This window comes from Acyrthosiphon pisum, chromosome A1 (genome assembly GCF_005508785.2).
Source record: "Acyrthosiphon pisum isolate AL4f chromosome A1, pea_aphid_22Mar2018_4r6ur, whole genome shotgun sequence".
In the NCBI taxonomy this organism is placed as follows: Eukaryota; Metazoa; Arthropoda; class Insecta; order Hemiptera; family Aphididae; genus Acyrthosiphon; species Acyrthosiphon pisum.
In genome coordinates, this window is record NC_042494.1 from 55,166,379 (window position 1) to 55,179,580 (window position 13,202).

Consider the following 13,202-nt stretch of genomic DNA (forward strand, 5'->3'; position numbering starts at 1 on the left):
AAAAGCCCATGAGGTTGCCTAGATAATAATCTTATCTTTAGATTTTATAAGAGGTCAATTCGCTCTAATTTTTAAACTAATGGAGCTACCATGTGTTCTGCTGAGCTTAAAATATAACACAATACCTGTATATAATAGCTAAAGAAGTGGGAATATAGTATAAAATTAAAACGAGGAAGGTAGTAGGCATCTATCATAAAAGAGAATAATTATGAAAAAAAATGTAACTAAACCAACATACCTAATACAATATCTCGGCTGTTAGTTGAAAGGTACTTTTAAGTAATAAGTTATAAAAATAACGGCTATTGATTAAATGGGTACACAATATATTACATAATAACTTACCATTTACGATTTCCCCATATATTTTTATTTTAACTATAAAGCCACCACTCCAAGTGCCTACCTAACCATGAATGATGAATGTTGGTATTATGATAGTATTAACCACAATATTGTATAATCGTAAGTTTTTTGATGGCCAGATCGTTCGGTTGGTGCGTGACATAATGCCGTAAGTCAAAATAATATTAAGAGCTACACGGGCTACGCACAAGAAACATAGCGAATTTATGCTCAGCAGATAACGTTAAGCTCCTTTAGTTTAAAAATTAGAGTTAATCGGCCTATTATAAACTTGATGATAAGTACATTTTCTGTGTTTGTATGTGAGTTTTTTACGATAGTTCCATTTTTAAGCTAGTTTTTCGTATACAATTTGGCGTAAATAAAAAATGTCTATAACTCACGTCTCTCTTAAAAACTGAATAATTGTTAAAAACTCAAATACAAACAAAGAGTGTAAGGTCTACGTATATACATTTATAATTCATTATCTATAATTCATCTAATAGACTATTAGTAATAGTAAAGAATTAAAAGTTTTTTTTTATTTCGATGATAGGATATAAAACGAAATGTTATCATTTACCCATGTTATCATTATTTTAAGGTTATGTTTACGTTGATAAATGATAAACACGGTTGTAGATATAATATGGTTGTATATCTTAAACCGTGATGATAACTACGAAGCGGCTATATAACAAAATAACAATATTTTTATTTTATCGTCCATTCACGATTGAGTTGTAAGTTACAACTTTTAATTTATAAATTAATATTTTGTTTATTATTTCAAAGAAAAAATTCGTTATTTCAATTGTTTTTTATAATCGCGTAGTCAATTAATTAAAATCATAATATGTATGTGTTATAAGTTATATTTTATCTTTCGTTGCGTAAGGTGCATAAACGTCTGTACCGATGTTAGTAATTCACTAGTCACTCAGTCATCGAAGTTTCGTTACATCGACCATAATGTTTTCGCTGTGCAAACAAACCCGTATACCAACTTGCGTGGAGCATGCTGTTTATTGTTACTTCTTCAATCGTGTGGAAAAATGTTTGGTGGTGGCCGGTGTTAACATTCTACGGGTCTACCGATTGGTACCAACTGATACGACTTGTCAGCCACCTAAAACAAAATTTGAATGTCTGGCCCAATACACGTTGTTTGGTAATATAATGTGCCTGCAATCTGTAACATTGTGTCCGAGTTCTCCAGACGCTTTATTACTTAGCTTCTCTGAGGCCAAGTTCAGTTTAGTTGAGTATGATCGTGACATGCACAGTCTACGTACATTGTCATTGCATTATTTTGAAGATGATAAATTTAAAAATGGCCATACTCAACATTGGAGTCCACCATTGATTAGAGTAGATCCAGATGGTCGTTGTGTAGTTGGTTTAGTTTATGGAAGTTATTTTGTTGTTCTACCATTTGGCCGTACAATCGATGACAATGCAAAAAGTGCTCAAGTTATGCCTAGCTATACAATTCCAATATCTAAAATAGATCCCAAGATGAATAATATTATGGATTTTGATTTTTTACATGGATATTATGAACCAACTTTACTTATTCTCTATGAGCCAGTTAAAACTTTTGCTGGACGTATAGCAGTAAGAAAAGATACATGTGCAATGGTGAGTTTTGTAAAATATATGTAATTATAAAATTAATAAAATTAATAAAAATATTTTACAGGTGGCTATTTCACTAAATATTCAACAGCACGTCCATCCAGTAATTTGGTCTTTGGATTCACTTCCATATGATTGTCAAAAAGTAATTGCCGTATCTCGTCCAATAGGCGGTGTTCTGATTATGGCTGTTAATTCACTAATCTACCTCAACCAAAGTGTACCTCCATTTGGTGTTGCTCTTAATTCTATAGCCAAAACATTAACCAATTTTCCTTTGGGACAGCAAGAAGACATTAATCTTGTTTTGGATCGTGCTACTGCCACATTTATATCAAGCGATAAGCTTGTGACATCACTATGTAACGGTGATCTCTATGTGATCACACTGTATGCCGATAGCATGCGTGCAGTTAGAAGTTTTCATTTTGAAAAATGTGCTTCTAGTGTTTTAACTACATGTATAACGGTATGTTTAGATTCCTATTTGTTTCTTGGGTCTAGACTTGGAAATTCATTACTTTTAAGATATTATGCGCGGTCTCAAAGCAATGATGACGAACCCAGCATAAAGCGTAAAAAAACTGACGAAACTGATGAAGATCTCGTTGAATTAGAAGTATATGGCAGTGAAGTACAGACATCAATTTGTTTAGAAAGTTATAGTTTTGAAGTATGCGATAGTATTATAAACATAGGACCATGCAGTCAAGCATCTATAGGAGAGCCGGCTTATATATCAGATGAATTTAGTAGCGATGAACACGATGTAGAATTATTATGTACATCTGGTCATGGCAAAAATGGAGCACTAAGTGTACTTCATCGTTCTATCAAACCTCAATTAGTCACTACTTTTCATTTAGATGGTTACAAAGATATGTGGACTGTTCATGGTGAAAATGATTTTCATACATTTATGATATTAACAAATGTAGATTCAACTTTAATTCTTCAAACTGGACAAGAAATCAATGAATTGGATTCCTCAGGTTATGCTACACGTGAGCATACAGTTTTTGTATGTAACATGAATAAATTTGTTATACAAGTTTTAAGGTATTCTGTAAGATTGCTTAATGGTTCTGAACAATTGCAAAGTGTTTCCTTGGATTTTGGTTCTCCAATAATACACGGATCGAGTTGTAATCCCTATGCTGTATTGCTGACTGAAGATGGACAAGTAATAGTTCTAACCGTAAAATCAACAGGAAGGATTTTACTCATGCGACCTACTAACTTTGAACAAATACCACAGACAAAGACTCTAGCTGTGTACCGTGATGTAAGTGGCTTGTTTTCAAGCACTATGCCTCAAGCCGAGATCCCATTGGTTGGTCCAAAATTACAGCATGATCATTTTGTGAGTGATTCTGTGGAAGATGAAGAAGAGATGTTGTATGGTGATGCAAGAGATCCTTCCTCTAGAGAAACACCCCATAATTCAGTTTCTAACAAAAACACTATGTGGTGGTTAAAGTTCTTAGAAGTACCAACACCAACATATTGGGTTGTTTTAACCCGAGACAATGGATACATGGAAATTTATACCTTACCTGATTTTAAAATAAAATATCGAGCAGCCAACATAGATGAATCTCCTATGATTCTTAAAGACAGTTTAGAAGAAGGTTGTTATTTCCCTAAAAAAACTGAAATAATAAAAGAAATTTTGATAGTACCATTAGGATATCAAGACAAACGACCTATTATGTTTGTTAGATTAGATAATGAGGTAATGTGATATTTAAATATATTTATTTATTTTTTATTATAAATTAATTTAAAATTTTTATAGGTAGTTATTTATGGTATACATCGACACCCGGAAGGTACATTAAAGATGCGTTTTCATAAAATGACTTCATTGCTAACATTTCAGTCAAGATCTGGTAACCCCTTGGAAGGAACTTCATTACTACGTTATTTTAGTAAAGTAGCTGGTCACAATGGTGTTTTTATCTGTGGACAAAATCCTCATTTAATTTTACTCACTGTACGAGGCGAACTACGGTGTCATCCGTTACATATAGATGGACCAATTATGTGTTTCGCTCCTTTTCATAATGTTAATTGTTCACAAGGTTTTCTGTATTTCAATTCTGATCACAAGTTAAGAATTTCTATTTTGCCTACACATTTATCATATGATGAACCTTGGCCATTAAGAAAGGTATATTTTGTCTTTTACTTTAAAAAAAGAAGATTTTATGTGAATATATCATACCTGTAAATAGGTATATAAATGGTTAAAAGAATTGTTTTTCATGTTGGATTCTTAATATTACAAAACAACATCATTATTAATTTGTTATAAATTAAATATGTATTAATATCTTACATTGACCACTTTAAATTTATTAAACATTAATAATTACATTTGCTTGTAATCCCTAAGTTTTTGAAAGAGGAAATTTGCCAGATATTTATTGCTTTTTAGTTGCACACTTAACTATTACTTCATGATATGAGAAATATATTAAAATTAAAATGTAATCGATCTTAAGTCTTAACACATATAATGTAAATAATTACCACTGTGTACAGACATGTATTTTTTGTCTAAATAATTTAATGATATATGAATATTTTAATAACTTCCAATAAATAAGTACAATTTATTGACAATTTTTTGTAAAGCAGTACTTACATAATATTTTTCTGTCGTATATTAAAATATTTTATTTAAATTACATTTTCATTTTATTAAATTAACCATGATTACAAATATACACTAAATTATGATTTATAATTTGATATAAATGTATATTTTTTAAAATTTAAAATCGTAAAAATCTGTATATGAAATAAGTCACTTAGTTGTGATTTTATGATGATAAATATTTAGTCTTAGTACTTCAGTATGAAAGACATAAAAAAAACATTCATTAACTATGGAATCCATTGACAACATTTTTGAAACATCAATTTATATACTTTATTAATCTACTTAAAAATAACTTCCTATAACTTGATCACAAAATATTGGTTAAAAAATCTATTAAAAGGTAGAATTTTAAATAAATTTAAATAATTTTGTTTTTTTTTGTAATGAAAAAAAAATCTTTTACCATTTATACATTCACATATAATCTATAAGCTGATTAAGAATTTGAAAAAATAAAATTAACTCTGTATGGTGTATTGCTTGCAAGATAATTTATTTATGTATTGAAATACATTGTGATTGTTACTGATAATTATTTTTGTTTAGGTTCCACTTCGTAAAACACCACATTTTATAGCTTACCACTTGGAAACAAAAACTTATTGTGTGGTTACTTCTTCATCTGAACTTTCAGCATCATATTATCGATTCAATGGCGAAGACAAAGAACTGACTACTGAAGAACGTGATCCTCTGTTTCCGCTACCCAGTCATGAAGTGTTTACATTGGAGCTGTTTTCCCCTGCCTCTTGGGAACCGATACCAGATACAAGCATTGAGACTGAAGATTGGGAGCATATTACTTGTTTGAAAAATGTTGCCTTGGCATATGAAGGAGCTCGTAGTGGTCTCAAAGGTTATATAGCAATGGGTACAAATTACAGCTATTCAGAAGATATCACTAGTAGAGGGCGTATATTTTTATTTGATATTATCGATGTCGTCCCAGAGCCTGGTAAACCGTTAACTAAAAATAAAATAAAAATGATATATGCTAAAGAACAAAAAGGTCCTGTGACAGCTATTACTCATGTAGTTGGATTTCTGGTCACTGCTGTGGGCCAAAAAATTTATATTTGGCAGCTCAAAGACAATGATTTGATTGGTATAGCATTTATAGACACTGAAGTCTATGTACATCAGATGTTAAGCATTAAAAGTTTAATATTAGTTGCTGACCTGTTCAAGTCCATTACACTCCTGCGATTTCAGGAAGAATACCGTACATTGTCTTTAGTATGTCGTGATTCCAAACCATTGGAGGTATTTGATATTAATTTTCTTATTGATAATACTGAACTTGGTTTCTTGGCTTCAGATAGAGATCAAAATTTGCTTCTCTACCTTTACCAGCCAATGGCTCGTGAAAGCTATGGTGGCCAACATTTAGTTCGCCGTGGCGATTTCAATATAGGGTCTAATGTAAATTCATTCTTCAGACTTCGCTGTAAACAATCGACAGTGGCACCTGATCGGCGAGAGGCTATTGGCTCTGATAAACGGCATGTGACTATGTACACCACCTTGGATGGTTCAATCGGATATATTGTACCGATACATGAGAAAAATTATAGAAGGCTGTTAACATTACAAAACATGTTAGTGAAGAATATAACACATTTAGCTGGATTAAACCCAAAAGCTTATCGCAGTTTTAAAGCAACTGCTCCTGAGAGAATGAATCAAGCTAGGAGAGTAATTGATGGTGAGCTCGTATGGATGTTTGTGACGTGTATGAATGCTAGACAGCGTAATGAAATTGCCAATAAAGTTGGTGTAAAGACAATAGAGTTGTTACAAGACATATATGAACTAGACCGAACCACTTGGCATTTTTAATGTCTGAATTTTTGTGTGGAAATACGTTCCTAATGTCTAACTGCAGCATAAACACATTTTGTTGTGGACAAAGTTGACTATTAACTTTGTGTTTTAGATCAGGGTGTTATTTGAAAAAAATTATATCACTGGATTTTTATTTTTACGATAGGTATACTATACCTAGAAAAGTATTTTGTCACTGGTATGAAATAGATCACTTATATACTATTATGTGTAAATATTGTTATGTATAAGACTATATTTTGTATAAAAGAAAAAAACTTATAAAATTTACTATTTGTGCATGTACCTTTGTATATATATTTTTGTCTACTTAAAAATTGTAATCCTTCTTGTGTATTATTTGCAGACAGGCAGATTTTGTCAATGATTGTCTTGTGTCTTGGAACCATTTCTTGTAACCAGTTAAACATTTATTATTTTATTGATTATTGTACATTTAAGATTATAGTATATAGTTTATTTAATACCTACATATAGAAGACCTATACCTTGTGTTGTAATATTTAAAAGTGCTCACCTGTTTCAGGGGAAACAATTTTTAGGGATGTTAAGAGACTTTTGAGTCTTTAATAAGTAATCCAATGACCCATTGACCTGTCAGATTTTAATTTTAGTAGTGATTTGAAAATATATAAATATAAATAGTAGTAGGTAGGCAATATTTTATTGTAATAATAACCTACAAGGTAGTAGGTACCCATATTGTATTGCTTGATAAACTTGGTTTTTTATAGTTAAATGTTAATTAACAAAATAAGAATATTTCTTACTTCACAGTTTATACAGGATACGTATTAGGTCTTCTGGATGAGAAATGACAAGTGAGGCAACGAGTGTCTACTTAATAATACCCATATTATAAATAATTAAAATATGTAATATTATATTTAAGTGCCTGCAATATGCTCCAATATTTCCTCTCCTCGTTCCTGCCACTTCCTGGGAGTTCTTTAATTGAAATCTTAAATATTATTAGTTAGGTATTATAATATAACCATAGATTAAATATGTGCGTATTTAATCTGTGGCAGGTGTAGTACCTATTAAACTAGTATAATAAAACCAAAGATTAAAATTGAACATAAAATATACCTAATTCATTAATAAAAAATACAGAATGTTTAATATTATGCAGTAAATAATAATAATTACAGTACTTACCTACCTAATATGATCTGGAAATAATATAGGTATTCAATCACTATTATATTTTAATATTTTATTTACCCTTATACTAAAAGTAATAAATATTATACGTAGGTACTATAAGTACAAGGTCTATTTATCTATTATTATTTATAATATGTATCTACCTATGATTCACCAAGCATACTCACCTCATATTTCCTTTAAAATAGGTAATTATTTATTCATATGATGAATTTTTAATTATGTCGATTTTTTTCAAATTATTGAATTATTTTTTACTACTTAGGCGATACAAACTTCTGTTTTTCAAATGAGAATTCCCTTTTTTACTGTAAATACTATATTTTTACTGTGAACAGTGTTTTTAAGAGTTTTTTTATGTAGCTTAGTACCTACTTATCTAATTCATAATTCATACAAGAAGTTTCTTAGATATTAAAATTTTCTTCTAATGATAATAGTCTTTAAAAATGGTTTTAGAATAGTATAAAATATATGTAATATCGGATTTACCTATTCATTACAGGTACTTAGACCATTTTTATAAATTATAAATATTGATTAATATTAACCATCAAAATGTAGGTAGGTATTTCTATCAAAAATACAATTAACAGTTTCTTGTATGTTAACGCCAATTGGCAGATGCAGATACTTGGGTAACTTCGTAGGGTGGCGATCATAGGTATAGGTCTATTTTACGCTACGGCTATAATTTATAAGGGGCAACATTTAGGCAATTTATAATCTTGTAGCTTATTGGAATCCTTGTGTTAGTTGCAACTAACTTTACATGTAAATGATTATTGGTGCAAGTGAAATTCTTTGTGGATACCATTCTCGTACGTGCATTCACTATACGAATGTTATGAAAACTTAATTATTGTTTTGAGTCAACTTTTGACAAAACTTAGGTTAGTTATCGTTGTCTGATTTTAATTTTGAAAAAAAATTTGAATTCAACAGAAAAATGTCCGTAGATTGTACGGAATCTTTCCGTTTTTAATTTTTAATTATAATTTGAAAAAAATCATTTTTAAGTTTTCTATTACAGAATTGAATAATATATGATTTAATTTTTACAAAGTGTTCCGTACGCTCTATAGACAATTTTCTAAAATCAAAATTGGACAACCTGGAACAACTTTAATTTTGTCAAAACTTAAGGTCTTTTGAGGATAAATGTTAGCAGTAGCTTAAACGGGTTTCGTGAATTCTGTAAATTGCAATTCTTCAGATTTCAATCTGACTAGGTATAGAGAATAGAGAATCTGAAACAATATACAATTGCAGAAGTACTGGTAAAAAATAGGGGAGACGAGGCGTCCAAAAACGTACTAAAATGGCTGTATCAAAATTTTTTTTATTCTCAGTTGCATCTCGAAATATCCCAAGATAAAGGAAGATATCGTAATACGACGGGTTGGAATCCGTGCAGGCCGCAGGTTCTCTATATACGCACCCAAAACACTGCCAGCGCCATTCATGAGAAATAAATAAATAATAAACTATAGGCACCTATAGTATAAATGTATAATTTATTATTATAGTAAACACACTTACCTATTACTTATAATATAGAGAGGTATAGGTATTGTCGATGTGTTTTCAGACGTATTATATAAGCTCCATCCTTGAGTATTATCCTCCCCTCCACTTTAGATTTTCAAAACTGTAGGTATTGACTTCATTCGTTTGTGCTTTTATACGTTTTAATAAACGCTCAACGCCTTTCTGAGTTATCCGGATTTCAAAGCGGAGAGGGGGACATGCTTAGCCCACCCACCTTGGAAATTCAAAACCAAACTTATGTCATTCGTTTGTATATCGAAGATGTCATAACGATGATAACCGCGCACCTTTATAATATTGTAATAGGTAATTTAAATTATTCCTCCGAAATAACCTGCAATGTCGGCGTATTAATTATTCTTCAACGGGCTTTTTTTGATGCCCTACTTCATATCTTCGGGGCATTTCGGACGAGGCGAAACTGCGATTTACAACATATTTTTATGTATCCGTTTTGGCACGTTTTCCTACTCCTCGTCATCCACTGCTGTGATGTAGCTTCTCTTTCCCCGTGTTGCTTCCGTATATTGGTTTGTGTAAATTCTGTCCAGGCTGTTTTTGTTCAAAAACTCGTTCGAGTGACTTTTTGCAGGTCCGTCTCGTTTCATATAATAGGTACCTACACGGTACACCTAGATAAAATAAAAAATATATTGCGTAAGACAATAGTGCTAACTGCTAATACTCGGAATAAGTACCTAGGTAGGCACGACTCAGCTAGTAGCTACACATTATATTATTAATTATTATAGGTTTACGGATGAACGATTTTCGACTTGATTATGTCATTATATAGAAATATACAATACAATATAATACTGTATTATAATAATTATACTTAATTTCATATTTTGGGGTTACTTATTAGTTTTTGTAACTCCTTTGTTGAAGGTACCTACGTATACTCACAATGATTATGAATTACCTGGTAAAATTGCCTAGTAGTACAACAGTGGTGAATCTATAGGATTATTTTGTGGTGGGTGCTATGATGGTGGGTATGATGCACAATTTTGGTTAAAAACATATTTAACCTATTCTGTGGTAATACAGTTTACAGTATTAATATGTTTAGCTATAAGTGATGATTGATACCTAAGTAATTTATAATAAAAATAAAAGTTTAATATGCTAAATGATGTGGTAGCTTCAGCTCTCAAAGCACCCCCCCCCCTCCTAGATCTGCCATTACCTAGTACATATACAATCCAAATATTATAAGTAAAATATAAACTGTTAACAGTTTAACTGCAGTATACCGTATACGTATACTTATTTTGTAATGAATAGTATCTACAGTTATTCGTTTTTAAGTTACCTACACCAAAAAAAACGGAGTCTTTAGCTAAGTCTTATGTCATCACACATTCACATACGCATAACGCATACATGCATAATATAATACTATCGGGTGAGACCATATTATTGGACCAAAATCGTACTCTTCCCTTTTCGACCAAATTAATATCATGTACCTATACTATACCTCATTACTTGGGTTTCTCAACAGTAAATTGTATATGTTTTATATCTATTAAACTTACGTGTTGTTTGGTCGTTTAGAGAGAATACAATGAAGGGTATGATCCTTGGTTGCCGCGAGAAGACTGGGATAAATTCGACCCCCACTTGGTGTCCGAGGGAGCGTTCGCCGCTGCCATGATATTCAGGTAAAAATTTAAAATATTTATTAGTTTATTTTTACATTTTTTTCAGGATACATATACAAGCAATAATAATATTTAAGTTAGCTAATTACGCAGTCACGTATATTGCGTAGGTATCGTGTATGTTGAAAACTTATAAGTATTATGATATATAAGTACATTTGTTAAGGGTTTTTAGGGGTGTTAGTGGTTTAGGTTTATTTGGGTGCAAGGTCCTAACCTAACCATGTTTATACATGACGTGTGCCACTAAAAGTTTAAGAACATCATTGACGGTAGTATAATAATATAATATATAGCTTACGGATAAGGACATCGGACATGCTAAAACAACTAGTGCGTACATCGATGATTGATACCGATACGTCAAAATGATACATAGGTTTGAATGAACCATGAAATTATAACAAAAATTAAGTTAATTACAAATTTTGATATGGTTAGATTCGATAAAATAATAATTTATTGGGTAATTTTAAATGACAAAAAAATTAAAAAATGTAAATCACCTTTCTCGGATAGTAATCGATGTGATAGTTTTTCCAATAAATTTAATAATTTGGTAGGAATTCAAAGTTTTGGGATAGTTTTTAAAAATATAGTGAAAATTAGTTGATAAATGATAATATAATTGTTAGGGCTATCGATGAGATCGAAAACCGTTCGCGTGATACGTGAGCCCTCATAAAATCGTATCTACCTATATATTAATATGCATACAATAATAATAATATGAATAAGCCAATATTATACGTAGGTATACTTCCCAAAGATGGGTTAGCCATAATCCATATGGCTTCTGAGATTACACTAATATTTCGTTGACGTTTTATAGTTTCTTAAAGCTCGTGCATATATTCAGCGTAAACCCTCACCTGGGACCACTTCAGATATCGTTGGGTCGTATGATCATCGACATCATAAAATTCTTTTTCATCTACACGCTGGTGCTTTGCGCTTTCGGATGCGGTAATATTATATTATATTATGTAGACCGTAATAATGTTATAGTTTTATCGACTTACCGTGTAGAGAGCTGATACTCTGTTTTTTTTTTTTTTTACTTCTTTCGTGTATAGGTTTAAATCAGTTGCTTTGGTATTACGCGGACTTGGAGTCGAAAAAATGTTACCACGACAACAGTGACATTGCTGATTTCGAAAAAGAAGAAAAGGCCTGTTCGACGTGGAGGCGATTTGCCAAGTTTGTATACACTATTTGTTTGGCACGCGCGCATAAATGTATGTACCTATATTATATTAGATTTAAATTGGTTTATACCATTAAGGTATATATACCATATCTCACATTTACCATAGTATATATATCTACTATATCCCCTTATGATATCAACCAATTTAAAACTGTAATATTTCTTCCGTTGTCTGGAAACTGTCTTTCTAAAACGAGTAAAATTATGTAGTCTGTGGGTAGTGTGTAGGTACTGTGTATATAGTATATTAATACATTACATACAATCTATACATTGGTATTACGAATCATGATATAATTTTTTATACCTATGTTATATTATACTCATATGATTTACTGGAAAATCGGTTAAATTATGAACGATGAACGGGTGCAGTTAATAATTGATTTGAGTCTTTCAAAATACATATAAAAATAGACAATTAAGGTATTTTGAGTATAAAATTTTCGTCTTATCCATAGTACCATATAGGTCTATGCATAATACTATAGTAGTGAAGTTTTGAAAATATTGAACCAAATATTTTTTAATTTATGATAGAGTACAAAATCATACAAATTATATAAAATTTAAAAAGCGGGTAAGTAGATTGTATACGAAAAACGACTCTGAGTGGAGACGGGTTGTCAGTTAGATATTTTATATTGTTATTATTTACTATAGCCTGTAAGTTGAATTAATGTTATAAATTACAATTTACAATAAAATAACTAAAATCGTTTTATATTATTTATTTTTTTTTAAATTTTTATACGTTTCTATGATTAGATATACACTAAGCCTTAACAATTAAAATGCAGTTTTTAGCGGTTTTTCCTAATTTGTCGGTGGTTTTTCCCGTGGCATAAACTAACTATTAAGGAAAGACCTTTCTAAAATACCAGCTTGATCCAATTTGTTAAAAGAAAAGATACTATTTGTTGAAATCGACGCACTCCTCCAGTCCTTCTGATAGAAATTTTGTATAAAGGATAACAATAAAAAAATAAACACCATTGTAAAACGACTAGCTTCCTCGCTCCGCTCAGAATCAAAAAATGGGAAAGTAGTTAACACACTCTGCTGTACAGTAGGTCGCAAGAGTCGGAGTGTATCTCGT

General features: G+C 30.9%; 2 protein-coding genes across 2 annotated transcripts in view; both read left to right on the forward strand.

The window, feature by feature from the left end:
- LOC100571950 (transient receptor potential protein) overlaps positions 1-13,202 on the forward strand; it is a 31,123-nt gene that overhangs the window by 11,268 nt on the left and 6,653 nt on the right. The window contains exons 10-12 of the mRNA XM_003240255.4: positions 10,787-10,893; positions 11,726-11,859; positions 11,970-12,093. Coding sequence (XP_003240303.1) covers positions 10,787-10,893; positions 11,726-11,859; positions 11,970-12,093 — 365 coding nt within the window. The remainder of the gene's footprint in view (positions 1-10,786; positions 10,894-11,725; positions 11,860-11,969; positions 12,094-13,202) is intronic.
- Positions 1,074-7,149, forward strand: LOC100165134 (cleavage and polyadenylation specificity factor subunit 1). Its single transcript, XM_001945051.5, has 4 exons — positions 1,074-1,992; positions 2,054-3,724; positions 3,788-4,162; positions 5,204-7,149. Exons 1-4 carry the CDS (start codon positions 1,324-1,326, stop codon positions 6,494-6,496), a joined length of 4,008 nt encoding a protein of 1,335 aa, XP_001945086.1. The 5' UTR covers positions 1,074-1,323; the 3' UTR covers positions 6,497-7,149.